This window comes from Verticillium dahliae, genomic scaffold (genome assembly GCF_000150675.1).
Source record: "Verticillium dahliae VdLs.17 supercont1.4 genomic scaffold, whole genome shotgun sequence".
Classification (NCBI taxonomy): Eukaryota; Fungi; Ascomycota; class Sordariomycetes; order Glomerellales; family Plectosphaerellaceae; genus Verticillium; species Verticillium dahliae.
Genome location: NW_009276925.1, coordinates 297334 through 314270, shown reverse-complemented (window position 1 = coordinate 314270; position 16937 = coordinate 297334). Strand labels below are relative to the sequence as shown.

At 48.1% G+C, this 16937-nt stretch overlaps 5 protein-coding genes across 5 annotated transcripts; 3 read left to right on the top strand and 2 right to left on the bottom strand.

Annotated features, from left to right (window-relative positions):
* Positions 1-3593: 3593 nt before the first annotated feature.
* On the top strand, positions 3594-4450 carry VDAG_02433 (uncharacterized protein; the record flags this gene model as incomplete). The annotated part of the gene is made up of 2 exons (XM_009653086.1): positions 3594-3834; positions 3921-4450. 2 exons carry the CDS (start codon positions 3594-3596, stop codon positions 4448-4450), a joined length of 771 nt encoding a protein of 256 aa, XP_009651381.1.
* A 3399-nt stretch (positions 4451-7849) lies between these two features.
* Positions 7850-8896, bottom strand: VDAG_02432 (uncharacterized protein; the record flags this gene model as incomplete). Its single annotated transcript, XM_009653085.1, has 1 exon — positions 7850-8896. One exon carries the CDS (start codon positions 8894-8896, stop codon positions 7850-7852), a length of 1047 nt encoding a protein of 348 aa, XP_009651380.1.
* Positions 8897-9502: 606 nt separating this feature from the next.
* On the bottom strand, positions 9503-10638 carry VDAG_02431 (alpha-galactosidase A). The gene has a single exon (XM_009653084.1). The coding sequence runs from the start codon at positions 10449-10451 to the stop codon at positions 9618-9620; it is 834 nt and encodes a 277-aa protein (XP_009651379.1). The 5' UTR covers positions 10452-10638; the 3' UTR covers positions 9503-9617.
* Positions 10639-11192: 554 nt separating this feature from the next.
* On the top strand, positions 11193-13100 carry VDAG_02430 (uncharacterized protein). The gene is made up of 2 exons (XM_009653083.1): positions 11193-11366; positions 11425-13100. The coding sequence occupies exon 2, from the start codon at positions 11479-11481 to the stop codon at positions 11641-11643; it is 165 nt and encodes a 54-aa protein (XP_009651378.1). The 5' UTR covers positions 11193-11366; positions 11425-11478; the 3' UTR covers positions 11644-13100.
* Positions 13101-14077: 977 nt separating this feature from the next.
* VDAG_02429 (uncharacterized protein) lies at positions 14078-15073 on the top strand (the record flags this gene model as incomplete). The annotated part of the gene is made up of 6 exons (XM_009653082.1): positions 14078-14123; positions 14171-14309; positions 14356-14392; positions 14552-14765; positions 14852-14952; positions 15011-15073. 6 exons carry the CDS (start codon positions 14078-14080, stop codon positions 15071-15073), a joined length of 600 nt encoding a protein of 199 aa, XP_009651377.1.
* Positions 15074-16937: the final 1864 nt, after the last annotated feature.

Sequence of the window (16937 nt, the reverse complement as noted above, 5' to 3'; positions counted from 1 at the left end):
TTATATAATTTAAATAAATTATTTTTTAATTATTTCTAAAAATATAATAATTTAAAGGCTTTTAGGGAAAAGCTAGTTCTATATCCCTAGAGGGCTTAAGCGACGTTATTATATATTTAAAAGATATTTTAGAAGATATAATATTAAAAGACTACTTTTATATACCTTAATTAAGTATTAATATAATTAATCTATTTATTTTAGATAAAATAGGTTATTTATATATTAGAGGAAATAATTAAATAAATCTATATTATAAAGATATATATATAATAATAGTACCTCTTAAAAATAATCTATATTAGACTTCTACTTTAGTTCTTTAATATAATATAAAATCTATTAATAAGTCTAGATTTCGAGCTATATTCGATAATCTTTAAAAGAATAAATATAATAGGTTTAAGAATAATTAAGAATTAAAGTAGAAAATCCTCTATAATAATATATATAAAATAAAGATTAATAATAGACTTAAATCTAATATTATAATATCTTTAGAAGAGGCTTATACCTTATATACCCGATTTATATATTATAATATAAAGGCCCTAAAATCTATATATAAGAGGCCTATAAATATTATAGCTATATATAAAATAGAAAATTATAAAGTCTATAAAAAGGGTAAATTTATTAATATAATAAATAAGATATCCTTTAATAAATATAAAGAATATATATATTTAGAGAATCTATATATAGACTTAATAGGTCCTATAACCCCTATAATTTATAATAATAAAAAATAGATTCTCTTTATAAAAGATAAATATATTAAATATATCTAGATATTCCTATTATTTAATAAATTAAAGGAAATCGTTTCTAATAAGCTTAATAAGTTCTATTAAGAAATAGAAAATAATAAGCTTAATTATAAAATAAAGGAATTTAATATTAATAGTAATAAAGAATTTATAAATAAAAGTATTAAAAATATATTTATAGGAATAAAATATATAATAAAACTATTATATATTTATAAATTATAAGGGTTTATAGAATAAGCTATAAGGACTATAATAAATAAAATAAAGTCCTTAATTTTCTATTTAAGATTACCTTTATATCTATAAGGAGACGTAATATATACTACTATATATATATATAATAGAACTCCTAATAGCTTTATAGGGTTTAAAATACCTTATAAATTAAAAGAAAATAAAATATTTAATATCGATAATATAAAAATATAAAGTTCTATAGCTTATTATAAAAATAAAGAACCTTTAATAAAGAAACTAGATAAAAGAGCTAGTAAATCTATCTTAATAGGTATAGACGATTATAACTATAAAATATATAATACTTAATCTAGGAAGGTTATCTAGACTAGAGATATATATATATTAGAAAATAAATTTATTATTCCTATATCTATACCTTTAATAATAGAAAAGAACCTTCTAAATTTAGAAGACTTTAAATTATTTAATTTAGAAATTAATAAAATAATAGCTTTACCTCTAATTAAAGGTAATAATAATATAATTATTAATAATATAATTAATAATAAAAACCTAAAAATAATTATAGAGCTTCCTAAAATTTAGAAACCTAAAGATTATATTTATATAAAATTAGCTAATTTATTAAATATATTAGATATACTATTAAGGGACTCCTTTAATTTCCTAGGCTAGAACTATATCTTTACTATAAATAATATAAAGGAACCTACTATTTATAGCTAAGCTATTAATAGCTTTAATAAAGATAATTAGAATAAAGCTATAAATTTAGAATTTTAATAATTAATAGATTAAAATACTTAGTCTTTAATTAATAAAAATACCCTATTTAAAGAAGCTAATATATTAAGGGGTAGATAGATTTATAAAATAAAATATAATATAAATAAAAATCTAATAAAATATAAAGCTAGATAAGTAATTTAGGGATTTAATTAAATTATTAATATAGATTACTTAAAGACCTTTAATACTACTTATAAGCCTAAAAGCTATAGATTAGCTTTTATATTAAGTCTAAGTCTAAGCTAAGATTTAAAATAATTAAATATTAATAATATATTCATTTATATAGATATAGATAAGGATATATATATTATTTAACTTATTAGTTTCTCTATACTAGAAAACTAAATATATAAGCTAAATAAAGCCTTATATAGGTTAAAGTAGTCCCTTAAGCTCTAGTACGAATATCTACTTAAAGCTTTAAATAGCTTAGGTTTTAACGTATTAGAATCTAATTTAAGGGTACTTATATTACCTTTAAAGGCTATATTATTCTATTATATTAACGATATAATTATAATAGCTAAAATAGCTAAAATAATATCTATTATATAAGCTAAACTTTAAACTATATTAAATCTTAAAGATTTAGGACTTATTAATACCTTTTTAAGTAATAAAATAATTATAAATAAAGAAGAAAAGCTTCTATATATATCCTAAAAGGTATATTACGAGAAAATTCTTATAAAATATAATAAATTAAATTTAAAAGTAGTAAATACGCTTAATATATTAAAAATAGCTTTAATACTTAATTCCTTATAAGCTATAAATTTAGAAATCCTCTAATATTAATAGGAAATAGGCTCTTTATTATATCTAGCCTTATATAGTAGACTAGATATTACTTATTTAGTAAATAGATATTCTAGATATATAAGTAACCCCTCTAAAGAGTATTTTATTACTTTAAATAGAATATAGGCTTATTTAAATAAATATCCGGATATAGGTCTTATATATACTTATAATAAATCCTTTAATATAATAGGGTATAGCGATTCTAGCTAGAGCGATATATTAGAAGATAGAGCTTATACCTCTAGATATATATTCTACTTAGGAATTAATAACTCTATAAGCTAGGTTTTAGCTAAATAAAAGGTAATAGCTTTATTTATTTATAAAGCTAAATATATAGCCTTATACGAAGCCTCTAAAGAAGCTATATATATTTTTTCTATTTTTTTAGCAATTTTGTTCCGCGTGGAATGCCCGCCGCCCACGTCGGTTTCCCCCTCTGGAAATGGCGGTTGCGGGTGGGTCGCTTCATTCCTCCCCCACACACCTGCTCCCACTACGTGATTCGCTCTTTTCTGCCGCCCCCCTCCACGGTACGTATCTTTTTCTGCCGCGTATAAAATCAACGTCACGCCCTCATGAAAGTCCAAAATTTGGGCCTTCTTGATCTTTTCTGCCATGGCCCAGAATAAGGTCCTTGTTGACCGTCGCATCACCGTCCCCTCACCGTCTCTGCCATTATCGCCGTTATGGCCTTTTCTTTTAGACGCCTTTGCCAGGTTCGTGTGTGATCTAGGAGACCTACTTAGGATCCTCAATTGCCATGGCTTGCGGATTCTTGGCCCTGTTCATTGCCCCTGGCTAACAACTCGCAGATCCAACGCTCTCCAACTGCAGCTAGCGAATCACTCGGACTCGCCGCATTGCTCGTGATCCTGACCCTGTCCTCGGCCATAACATCACCAATGATGAGGTCGTCTCGCACGTCCATGAGGCGAGACACGAACCGGGCCTAATCTGCTGCTCGGCACGGCAATGAGCCTTTTCGGAGACGATGCCACCTTGCACTAACGGATCTCAAAGATGCCAGGGTGTCTTTTGAGAGTAGGCGCGAGTGCCATGGCTTTCGGCATGTCCGGCGATACCGCCTTCATGCTCCAGTCACAACCATGGAATATTGGAGGCCTCATCTCGCCCCCACTCACCCGATGGGCGCCCTCGATCATACTCAGCTCCCCCTCCTGGGCCTTTGGATATCGCTACACCCCTAGTGAGATTGGCGTCCCAAATTGCGAATACAGCCGAACCACCGCCGAGCATGACCGTGCCGACGTGTATCTGGCCATTGCGATCTAACAACCTCGCAATCAGCCCGCTAGGCTGACTCGCCTATATTGATATTGGCCTCAGCTCCGCTGGACGCCCGTCACGTCCAAGCCAACGAAGATCTTCATGCCGAGCCGGTCTCGGCCTGGTTCGATACGAGTTCGGGAGAGACTTTTGAGGGCGCAGGCTTGCTGGTTGCCTTGGGACTGTCTCATGGGGCAGAAGCAATGCCCATGATTGGCGAGAGAACGAGCAGGCAAGGGGCTGATCTCTTGCCCTTGCCAGAACTGCCACGCTGGAGGCCTCAACTACGACGCAAGGCGGCACACGGCTTTGCCGATGATCGAACGGAGACTCATGAAACCCGAGACGCGATTCAGCCGCCGTGGTGGGTCGTTGATCATCACGCGGCGGCAGTCAGGGCTTTGCCTAGAGTTCGCATGGAAATCCCTCAAGCAGGAACGCGAGACGTTCTCTCGGGGGCCGACCGCCGGTATTACGACAACTCCGAGGCCCAGAGTCACGAGCCACGTCAGCAAGCTAGGGACAGGACTGAGCCGTATGACTCTTCAGGAGCAGCGGTGAGATTTGTGACGGCACGCCCGTGGCGCTAAGGACTGACGAGACGACCAAGCAGTTTCGACCGAGCTTCCCGTTGGGGGGGCACGAGTGGAAGACTGCTTGGTAAGCCTTATCCGCCTAGGCCATCATCGGCGAAATCAGGGGTTCACGGCAGGATGCTCCCAACATCCAATTGCTACGGGATTTGACATCCTTGCTAATCTTGAGCGTTCCAAGTGACACGAGATGCGTCGTCATCGATTGGGTAGCACGCTCTTTCAGGAAAGAGCTCAGTTTTGGCGAGGAACGAGGCAATGTCACTAAGCATTTCCGAAAGAGGGTATTTCCCCAAGCGGAAGGAGTCAGCTCTGCTCACGTCCCAAGTTCAAACTATAAGACTCGCCTTGGCCTCTCTTCTAAAAGGGGCATCTCCCGCAAGATCACTCATGTTGGATTCTGCTTATGCACACCCCATTCAACCGTCGTTTCTGCCATTTTATTCTTCGTTGCAACAATGAGTCGACCGTTCCAGAACTACGACCCTTTCACCAAGAGCTTCAAGCCATCTCTATCCAAAGAACCCCATAGCCGAATATCCGGGGGCAAGAGACCTGGCGGAGTAAGATCGAAGTTTGTGTTGCACCCCAGCCCAGAATCGAGTGAGCTGAGTGTCGACTTCTCCGACGACGAGTTTCGACCATCGGAACAGCTTTCGGTCACTACCGGTGTAATCGACCTCACAAGAACCGATATTGTGTCGCCGCCAGAACAGTACGGGAGCCCGGTGAACCAGAACTCCACAGGAGATGGAAGCTGTCAAGGTTGATAAATTCTGGAGCAGTCCTGTTGAATGCTTATGCTGATTTGGCACAGAGAAACAGAATGACACCCATGTAGCCGACGACAGACTTACCGACTTAGCCCCCCCATCTAGCATCAATGCATTGAAACAACATAACAAGCCCGGCCCGAGTGACGCACAAATATCAAGCCTTGCAGTTTCGGGGACCGAGGATTGCCTTCCTACCAACTGTACTCGCCATAGAGCGACACCACTGGCGAAGTTGAAAGAGACAAGTCTTCACCAAAGCAACGGAGGCCAGTCGGTGGCTTTCATTGACCCTTCTGCTCATGATGCTGGGCATATCGGTTCCCAGTCTCTGCCGACAAACACTGGTAAGTCTGACGCTTCGCAGGCACGTTCAACCCACTGATTCACACAGCCGAAAGCAATATCGCAATTATAGAAAACGACGCCGGGCAGGCTAATACGGCAGTGAGAGACCGTGACGTCACTGGACTAGCTCCAGTTCACAATGAGAATGATGTTGGGGAATCTCCGGTCAAGAGTGATAATGATCAACTCATGGTTGACATGGACAACAATGCGAACGGTCAAATGGGCCAGTCCATTCGAAGCACTTCCACCGGATCGGAACAGGGCCGACCTATTGACGTGGTCGCCGATGGAGAGTGGGAGATCACTGAGCTGATCGGGAAAGAAATTATCCAGGGCAAGGTACACTACTTGGTTCGTTGGCAGGCAACTCTTGTGCCAGAGGACGAGATCAATGCCCCCGAACTAATAAGCAGGTTTGAGGCGAAGTTCAGGGTGAAGGCAAGTCTACATACGGGGTCCTCCAGGGTTGCAAAGCAGACTCGCCCACCGAAGATGAGGAAGATCGACGACGAGGCGAAAGTACGTCGTCGTCGGGGACGGCCTCGTAAAGGTTCGACGTGACCGGGGGGTTCGGCAGATTGGTATTCGGCAACAGGGAGGAGTAATCGCGTTCCCGACCACTTCATCGTGCCATACCAATGATTCTCCATTTCATTATACTCGCGACTCTGATCTATTCATCGAACGTGAACAATTCCTCCGGGAGAGCTTGAGCCTCCGCGCCTTCACGCTTACACTCACAGACGCTCCGTGATTTCGCCAATCCCGTGGTTACCATCAGTGTATTGCTAAGGCTGAGAATGACGGGAGCGAGGGATCGTGTACGGAAGCTCAGTGACCAGCTAAGTAAATTCGTCGGAGAGCAAATTGCTGGTAGAGGCCCCCGGGGGGGAGGGAGACCAACGCCCCTATTTTGATAAGCAGATTCAGAGCCGAGTTCGGGGCAAAGATGGATTTATCGGCGGGGTCCTGGCAGAATTGCGAAGCTTACTCGCCCGACGAAGATAAGGAAGGTGGTAAAGAGAGGACCACACATGTCGGCACGTCGGAAACGGCCCTACAAGGACGCTTCGCAATCAGCCAGATTGGTGGCATGGCGGCGGTGGGGTGACTCTGTCTGGTCGACCAATTAGAGAGTTCCAGGCGCGCTAGTCCTGAGGTGGAAACCCCACTCCGACAGTGCCAGACTGACTAAGATACATGGACACTTAAGATCAGTGGGTGCACCGAAATGTTAGCAGTTCTCACAGAATCACGTCAAGGGGGCCATCCCCATCACCCAGCTTCACCATCGTCTGAAGAGATTGACGCGCCGACCAGGCAGATGGGGGCGGTAAGAGGGTGGGTGCTTTCAATTATTGCTAGGTGGTAGCCACAAGACGAGGCATGCCCGGCGGCTACCCTGTTCCCCCCACCTCTCAAGGAGGCGGGTGTTGCATCTCAGTTCTCTCTCTTCCAATGATACCGGCCACCCCGCGACATTTCAGAAATCTGCTTCGAAGGGAACCAACAGGCTACCAAGGCGCTTGCAACTTCCATGGAAGACTTGATTCATTATGCCTCGCCTGGCCTCCATTCTGCCTGCTGTTTCTTTTCCTTTCAATCAATCTCTTGCGCTCCAGGCTACCCTCGTCTTCACGTCGACTTAAGCACATCATGACATCCTCAGGTTTGGGCTTTGCCTTGTCAGGCGACACCAATCCTTTCACGAGCAGCGAGCTCCAATTAAGATGCAACACGGCCGCTGCTGTAGCTGGCCCTCCTTCTCAAGCTGCTTCGGGGGATACCGACCCGTTTTCGTCTGGCGACCATCGGCTCAGAGCCGATGACGCTTCAGCCTCTGACTCTCGCAAAGTCACCTCCGAGCCTTGTCAAGCGACTGTCAGGATCATTCTGGAGCAGGCATCGACGGCACTCGGTTCGATCTCCTTCGACTACTCACCGGTTGACGGGACTGGCAGTGCCCGCCGGCACCGGGTGGTCCTTGGCGCTTCTTCGAATATGAATGGAGGGCCTTCAGTCAACAAATTCGCCATTGCACAATCGAGCAAGTGTGTGGGATTTACCATACAATCGACCAATTCTCCGGGACCTCATGGCGTTGATCTTCACTTTCGCCTGTTCTTCGATCCAGGCACGGATCGCATGGTCATCTTCAACTTGGCCACCAAGCAAATGACAGCGAGGAGTATTTGCGACATAGCCAGCAACAAGAAAATCGAGTTGGAACCCTACTCACCCACCATGTTGGACGCTGGGTCATGGGCGATCTTCACTCCCTCTGGGCGGCACGCTCTAGACTTTTCAATCCTTCCACGTAGGCATGTAGCGTCCCCTTGCCGACAAACGTGTAGCCGTACGGCGAAAGCTCCAGCTTGAAGAGCACGCCTATTGCTCCCATCTTGCCCCAACCGTTCAAAGCCCTGCAGTCTCGGTACGGGTTCTGTCGTAACCGCTCGCCCACTAGGCGGGCGAACTCGTCGGCGTCGATGGGGTGCCGGGTGCCGCCTTCGGCGGTACGATGCGAGAGCACGTTAGGGCAGTTGCCGTCGAGATCCCAGCTTCTCTTGTGGCCCAGCAGGCAGGCTTGCGTGCAGTATTGCCTGGCGGGTACCGAATCGGACATCTCGGCATCATCGTCCTCGGAGCTGCCGCTCGACGGACCTTCCTTCCGCTTGCTGGCGTCCGTCCCTGTCCGAGACCGGGATATGCCGCCATCCGGCCCGTCCTCTTCTTCGTCCTCTCCGTCCCGGCGAAGCACTGCCGCTGCCCGGCAGGACGACTTGGAACGCAAGGAGATGTCTCGACCGGTCGGGCCCGCGTTGGACATAAACTCCGAGCCTTCTGTTGCTTGCGACGACGACGCGGAAGATGAATTCATATCCTCTGCCTCTAGAAGACGCGCCGCATCCTCGTACGGATCCCTCCACTTTCTCAGGGTTCCCTCGGCCTTCTGCAACGCCACGTCGAGTGAAGCTCCCTGAAGAGCTTCGGATCGGAGACTCAACAGGCAGAAGCTGGCCAGTTGAGCCACTGCGGTGTGGGACACCTTGTCGGCCCAATCCTTAGTCGACGCCTCGCCTACGTCTTCATCGGGCATGCACGGATGACAATACAGCGTCAGCGGGTCAGCTCGGTCGACATGGAGGAACAACAAAGACTCGCCGGCAGCAACGTAGCCATATGCAACCCCGTACCTGACCATGTAGTCGAAGACCTGTGTCAGCGCCATGGCAATCAGTGCTTCCGTCTTGTCTTGTCCCCGCAGCTCGGCATCGCCCCGAGTCTTGTCGCAATTGATCCGCTCAATGACCTCCATGAACAGCTTCACCTTCGCGATGGCCGGCTTGAGGTACTCGACCGCAACCTTGTGGGCTGCCTTGTAGTCGTAGACAAAACACAGCCTCTCCTCTCCGCTTAAGCGCGTAAGGACCCCCCCGTCAGGTTTCGTCGGTGGAGGCTTGACTCGGTGTTCGGACGCGACCCGTTTGTTCGGCCCCGTCGCCGTTCCTGGCTTTCCTAGCCCGGGTCCTCCGCTCCAGCCTGCCTATCATCGCTCGGTTGCGTGAAATCGCGGATGTTGTTGCTGAATCGTAGCCCCATAAACCGGAATTCTCTGCGTAGTTCCTCTTCGTCCCATACAGCACTGAGAATTTACCACCTCGCCGTTGCTGAGGTTACCAATAATTATTCCGCACCCGATGACACGAGCATTTTGTTTCGTACCCGAAGCAGCCGAATCTGACGAATTGACCCCCAGCGACCGAGAAGCTGTTCATGGAGGTCATTGAGCGGATCCAAGACTGTCAGTTCCATTCCATCCGTAACTCCATCGACCAGGCCGAGCAGAAGCTTAGGGAGTTTAAGATGCCAAGACCCAGTTCCCAAGACGTACGTCAAGATGATGGCTGGCTGGCAGCGGTTGGGAGACGATGGTTTCGACAGGGTCGAAGATTTAGGCTATTTGGCAACCTCTGAAGCTTCCTTCCTAGGCACACTACACATACATGCGTACCATTTACAAACTACCCGGTGCGTCTTCAGCTTTGGCTATCGCCCTGGAAAATGAAACCTCCGCCGCGTCCTGACTCGTCGACGAGTTCAGCACGCAAATTCTCCAGTTCCTTGCTCATCGACTTGGGGCTAGCGTTCTCCCGAAAGCGTTCAAAGTCGAGTAGTTTCGCCCCTTCTTCCGTGACGAGAAAGTTGTATCGGTTCACGTCCCCATGTACAAGTCCCCGTTCGTGGAATTTCCCTAGAGCGGTTTCGCAAACGCTCAGATCCTGAAAGGAGGCAGGACGTCCCTCTAACTTCTCCAATAGAAAACCCATGATGCGTCCGTTCTCATGGACATGGGCGAGGAAGCGCGGGGCCAGCCCAGAGCCCTCAAGCAACTGATACGCTCTCGTTTCTTGTTCGATGCGAGGCAGCTCCCATTCGAAACGGGCTATTTTGGCGATCATGGTGGCTGGTGATGGGAGACTGATTGGGAGCATCGAATGTGGGACGGCTTCGAAGGCCATTACCGTGAGCTGTTTGGTCTTCTCCAACTCTAGGCAATCAACCAAGGCATGATGCCATTGACACTTGACGCCAGGTAGTGTTCGGTTCAAGATGGAAGTTTTCAAGTCGCCGCTGGCTCCATCTCGTGAGATGTTGGCCACGGTCCATTCCTCGTTGTAAGGAAGACTGGGAAGGGACTGAAGGGGGAATGAAAGCGTGTCTCTGTCAAAGGTTCCCGGAGAGATGATGAGATATTTGACCTGGTTTCCGATTCGCAGTCGGTATTCGCTTTCAAAAGAATCGTCATCGTCCACTTCCATGGACAGAATGGTCGGCTCCATTGGTGGGATTCTAGCGTTTTCGCCAGACATTGGACCACTCACTTCCCGCTTTTTTTCTGCTGAGAGGGGTGGTGTTCGATTTTAAGGGCAACTCCCCAGCTGCGGCAAAGACCCGAGATCGCAGGGACAGCTGGTTTTTGAGGTGAACGACCCTTGTCAAGGAGGGATTGGGGGAGTGTCGGACTGATACCCAACGCAAAACTAATCAGACCTCCCTGGCAACCAAGTTGGCCCAGGAACAGCCAGCCAGCCAACCACCTATTTATAGTTCTGGCCAGCGCCTACACAGCGGCCAGGGTGAAGGCGATTTGACCACGTACAGCCAGCCAGTTGAAGCGATTTGCTTGCCGCCCACAGGGAGGTTCACCGGTCTCGTGGGATCCCCTGACCCGCTATTTGACAACCCCGTAGTACCTCCTCAGGGGCCCTGGGTACTTTAGCCGTTCGAAGCGTGCCTCTCAAACGGAAGGTCCTGCCCAGATCGTTTGTCGATGCAGCGTTGGCGCAGCGGTGACTCGAAACAACATCAATTTCTGAAGCCTGCTTTCGGCAAACCATTGGTTCAGCTGCCTTTGCTCTCTAAATTAGGAGGAGATGGACGCATAGTGAAGGCCATGGCAGGCGCTTAAACCGCCTGCATTGCCGAGCTTGGCCTAGTCTCCTCCACTGGCTGGGAAGCCAGACACCAGCCAACATCGAAGGACAGGAGTCAAGGCAGCCCGTGGCTCGACGGCTATAAATTGTGCCTCCTCAGAACACCACCTACACAGTGATAGCCTCAGATTCAAACAATCAATCTCACCCTTCATCTCGTCAGCAACAATCAAGCGTTCAGAACCGGGCACACACCAAACCACCTAAGATCTCGATAGCGCACGTGCAACCTTGCTTTTTGGGTCAGTCATCATCAGCCAACGTGTACAAGTCATTCGACCATCCAACATCGTAAGCAGGCAGCTATCCCCCGTATCTGAGCTCGGTCTAATTCGTCATATCCTGTTAGCAAGAAATGTGTACGTCAAAGTATATCAAATACACATGCGGCTGTAAGAAGGAGATGGAGTTCATCCAGTGCCCGGAGCGCCAGGGATCCAACGTTAAATGCCATCCAGTTAACAAGACCTGGGGCAAAGATTCGACCCACTACTGTTCAAGGCACATGGTCAAGCCAGACGCACCAGTGAAATACACGGACCAAAATGGAGAGGAGGTTGTGGAATAGTGAAGCATGGTTTATGAACTTTGGGGCTGCATTGAAACGATGAATTGGGGGGGAAGTTTGGGAATTTGACCGCTTTCTGGGTGCTTTCTACCTGGGCACTTTGTAGACAGCCTAGCCGCAATACATTGGCGAACTGTTCCCACTTCCTTGTCATTCTCTCTTGTTGAAGTAGCCTCCTCTGCGAGCAGCCTCCGGTAGCTCGGTTGGCCGGTTGTTACCTTCGCCACTCGATCTCCAGAGGAGCTGTGCCTGTTCACACCATCGAAAATGTTCCAAAAAGCCATCTTGCGCATATACCTTGTCGCGAGCCTCGAACGCCCATTTCTCGCCTCTGGAGCCGATGATGTCCTTTTCGAGTGCGAGTTGACATCCGGCACACGACAGTCCGTGTTCGACTTTGCCGGTTCGTCCATCATAATAAGGAAGTGCGCACGACCCCATAAAGTTGAATTTTTGATTTCTTCCTGAGTTCACTGGCAGTGCCTGCGCTGGTTCATGTGGTTGCTGGCCGGAAACCAACATGGCATGATGAACAGCAACGATCGTAATACGGGATTTGTGTACGGATTCCTTCATCGAATATATTCCAGGCAAAGTCTTGAATGACCCCAGTTGGTCCAATTCGGCCTTCGCCAAGTGGAATCGCTTCCGGACAGCGGCAAGAGTTTGCACTTGGGTTTCCGGAGCGTCTTGGAGGCACTCAAAACAGCATCGATTCCAGGTTAAGAGGGACATAAACCCGCCGAATTCGCCGCAAAAAGTACAAGCCTTGGTGCATAGTACGTCGTAAAAGTCGATTAGAGAAACGCCGTTAGCGAGTCGTGTTCGTAATAACGCGCAGAGAAGGTTCAGTCCATGCGATACTACCATCCGATATTGCTTTAGAGAGTCTGCCGTCTGTCTCGACCTGAGATTTGTTTGTCGAAAGTTGAGTAGAGTATACATGTCCAGACGTAACAACACATCGTGCAAGAGCTCGAGGGGTAGCCGATCGAGGGAGCCGAGTCCCGTATAAGAAGTCCGTCGGAAAGGGGCGCCTATCGATAGACAAATACCGACGTGTTCGCGAGGCGAGAACCATATCACAGAGCGACAGTAATCTTTGCGATGGTAGGCGGAGGCTCGAACAATGGCATCGATCTGCTCGTCGCAGAAACGGTATTCGGTGGCGGAGCGATATCCGCGAGGCATAATATCAGCCATTTTCGACGTTTGTCGGTACGCTTGAGTGAAAGGCGCACGGGCATGAGATGTCGCTGGTGACTGATGACCTCGATAACGGGGCGCTCGGTCGCGTTTGTGCAGCCTGCCATGGGATGTCTGCACGTATTCGTCGAATTCGGTCAGTAATGACAGTGGCTCCTCAGAGCTTGGATATCGAATGCCACGCTCTCGATGGACGGCGGTGCGTTTGGCTTGTTGCTGGAGTAGTTATCAATGCACCTTTATTTTCCCCTGGACAAAACTGGCTCATTTCGGGGTGCGGGCTTTCCCTTTCTCCGGTCAGCTACGGTTCACGTGAGCAGACAGACCATTGGTCACGGTACGGGCCAGTGTGGCTCGTGCCTACGGCAGCGGAGCACGCTAATCACGTGCACTGAACTCCTCGAGCAAATGGCCTGAGGATCCTGTCCAGATTTTTGGGCGGGTGTGGAACTTCTTTCCCCGAAATAGACTCTATCTTAAAACTCATTTTCAACCGCAACCACAGGGCGTCCAGTAAATTGAAGAATGTCATTCGATTCGTCTGCTTTTATTCCATATTTGATTGAATTTTAGGCCATATGAGCTCAAGGCCTGCGTTGTAAGAGTACGCGGTTTAACCAGGCTGTCTCTTCATCCCACCGAACTCGTCCAGATTGTAAGTACACAGCTACTAACGTAGATGCATAGCGAGTGAAACACCCAAGCGAGTGGGCCACGTTACCAAAATTGCGATGATGCGTCTGCGACCTCACGATTGAAATTTGTTAAGAGACGCTAACAATTTACTACCGAAATTACGCGGTCGTGCCCGCGCAATTCTGGTCGAGGCCCCGACACATCAGTGTTTTCACAGGCCACAGATGAAGTAGGAGGAAAAGCTTAGTTTCTACGTAGAATGTACCTTGATGTACAATTGATTGAATTTTAAGATACTTCTGGCGTGGTTTGGTGTAGTTATTGATGGATACGTAAGAACGTGGCCTACAGAATCGCGAAAATAAGGTACAAAGTTTCCGCAGAGCAGTGGGCGCATTGGACAGGGCACTCAGGCCATTTGCTGAGGTAAAGCCCGTGCGAAGCCTTTCCACGTGATTTCTCGGAAAGACGTGCATCACGCCGTTGCTCAAACATGCCACCAACATCAGATGCACTGGGAACGGATGCACTGGGAACGGATGCACTGGGAACGGATCACTCCGCGCACCGTCTTCCAGCAACCTTGATCGTGATGGACCCGCGCGCCACGTGCGATGCTCTCCGGGTTGTGTCTCTGGGTAAGCCATTTCGCGAAGCTGGGCTGCGAACGGACTGACATCCGCAGATGGCGGGGGCATCCGGGGCCTGTCGAGCCTGCTCATCCTCGAGCACCTCATGGAGCGCGTCCACGAGGCCGAGGGGCTGGCCGAGGTGCCGCGCCCATGCGACCGCTTCGATATGATCGGCGGCACGAGCACCGGCGGGTAGGTGGTTTCAACTCGCCGGACTCCTCCATGCTGACAACCGTAGGATCATCGCCATAATGCTGGGCCGGCTGCGCATGACGGTTGACGAGTGCATCCACGCGTATCGAAAGATGGCCGAGCGGGCCTTCACCCCGAAACGAAAGACTTTCCTGCCTGCCTCGCCGAGCGGCCCATTCTCGGCCTAGGCGCTCGAGGCGCTCGAGGTAGCTGGCTTTGTTTCCACGCTAACGGCTCTCTAGGAGGGGAACACCGGAACTATCCACCTCGAAGATGATGATCCTCTGGCCGTGAAGCTGATGATACACTACCTTTACCACCTTGACTATCCTCATCAGGACGATATATCCCATCCATTCCTCGCCGACACTAAAGCGACGCGCTTCACGTTCTCCGTCCCTGAACCTCCGAACTCAGCACCTCTCGAGGATTCGGACGAGAAGACCCAGAAAGCTGGTATCGCGGCCCTGAATCAATCAGGGTGTAGAACTTGACGATACATGCAAAGGTGTATGCGCTTGCTGAGAAATATGACCTCCAAGCCCTGAAGAGTTCGGCCCTTCACAAGTTTAAGACAGAGGCGGGCCACTGGTGGATGTCCGCCGACTTTCTGCGCGCGACGGAAGAGGTCTACACCTCAACGGTGCCTCACGATCGATCAATGAGGGACATAGTCGTCGAAACATTCACGCGACATCCAGGTCTATTGGATGAGGAGGCAGCTCAGAACACAGTCCGAAGCCTTGACCTCTGCTATGATTTGATGATGCGGTTCCGGTCACGTTCCATACCAGCTAGTTCCACTTTGGGGTCGAATAGACGTTGGTGATAGAGGTCATTGTAAGAGGACTGAGCGAACACCTAGTTGGTTATCTAGATTAATGAGCTATCTGTGCCACGCACTTCCAACGCTCTACAGCTTGGTTGGCCGTCCAACATCCTGAACATCCGCCCTCGCCCTGCATGCTTTCAATCCAGACCATGCATCCGTTGCTCGGTTGGTCACGCGGCGCCTCGCTTTCAGGGGATGATAAAGCGAAGTTCTCTTGAACTCGGTCTCCTTCTGGGGTGATTACTTTTCCGAAGACATTGGCTGCTGAAGGAAATGAACGGAAGCACGAATGTGAGGTACCTCGTCGCCCAGGTGTAAGCAGTTCCATCCACGCCAAGAATACCCTGTGGGGTCTCGTATCCAAATCAATAGATCCCTATATGACATTGCCCGCTTCGTTTTTAGATACTGCACACGATGCCTGAACAGCGCTTTGTCCAGGACCGGCACATTTCTCGTGAAACGATATTTTGTGCCGGCCAGTGCCAGATGAACGAGCCCACACCATCCCCATGTGCTGACCATCCGGTACATCCCAGGGCGTTGGATCAGCTGAGAATCAACCAGGAGGCCCTCATGTGAAAGTGACGCCGCCCGCCTTCGACGTTGGCATGGCGTGTAACCTGAATGTGGAGTCATGAGGATATCGTGAGATCATCCGTGAAAGAGCTTGAGATGCCATTTGAGTCGAGAATGGGACACTAGGCTGGAGAAAGCAAGAAGAAGAGTCGAGACCAGGTTGAAAGCGATATTTGATGATGCTCGCCCAACCAGAGCAACCGCTGGGTACAGCGGGCGTCGGACGTAAGCTTCCTGGGCCGAAGCGGAAAGCTGGCACCGGCCATAGTCGTCCATGGTCACTTTCGGCCGTTTGCCAGTGTGTCCAGTCGTAGAATGCTTCGGGGAAGCCCAACATCCATAAAGCAGGCTTCAGGTGACACCGAGCGCCCATTTGCAGGAAGCCGCCAGGTACATTTCAGGCCGATTAGAATTGAAGGATAATGATTCACTAAACACAGACCACATGCTTCAAGGGACTGCTGCAGAGGGTTTGCTCAAGAAAGGCATATTCGTAGTACATCCCCCGCGGCCCTGCCACCTCCTTCGCCCGTCTAAACGCCGTCTCCAAGTCCCCCTCTCATACTATCAATCCCGCGCAGTGCATCCATCCTCAGCCAGTTTTGGCTCCGTTGGCTGCTCTTCCGCTGATTCGAGCGGCTTCCCTGGCGACGCCGGCGGGGTTTTCAAGTTAGAGCTCGATGGCGGACTTAGGGACACATCGGCAGCGATCCCAGAGGGAGGTTGTTTCACGAATGTTGCTGGAGTCCATTGAGTGGTCAAGGGGTAGATGATTTCTAGGTCAACCCTTGTCCTCGGCCAGCGAGGCTGGTCGTGGGATGTGTACTCGTAGTGCCGCCCCTTCCAGCACACCTGCACGTAGACGCGAGCGCCATACTTCTTGCTTATCTTGTTAAATCACTCGGCGCCTCCCTTGCATGATTTTTCGAAGTTCTCCTTGGTTCGGTCACGTTTCTTGGGGGATAGATTAGCCATGGTGATGAGCAGTGGTTGGGGAAATGGCTGCCGAAGGAAATGTTGGTGGATGCCACGCATTTAAGGGCGTCTGTTGACCCAAAACTGGGCCCTGGTAGGTTCGGTCAGCTGTAAAAATAGCACCGGCAATTCTGGCCGGCCCTGAACACCATTTTGGAGCCTTGCACTGGACCGACTCAACCGCTCCGGGTCGACCCCAGAAATGCGCATCATCGCTCAAGGGGCTCTTGAACGGAGGCAGC

What these genes read in the sequence shown, in the direction of transcription:
- VDAG_02430 (XM_009653083.1), top strand. Translation starts at nt 11,479, where the DNA reads ATGGAGTTCATCCAGTGCCCGGAGCGCCAGGGATCCAACGTTAAATGC.
- VDAG_02431 (XM_009653084.1), bottom strand. Translation starts at nt 10,451, where the DNA reads ATGTCTGGCGAAAACGCTAGAATCCCACCAATGGAGCCGACCATTCTG.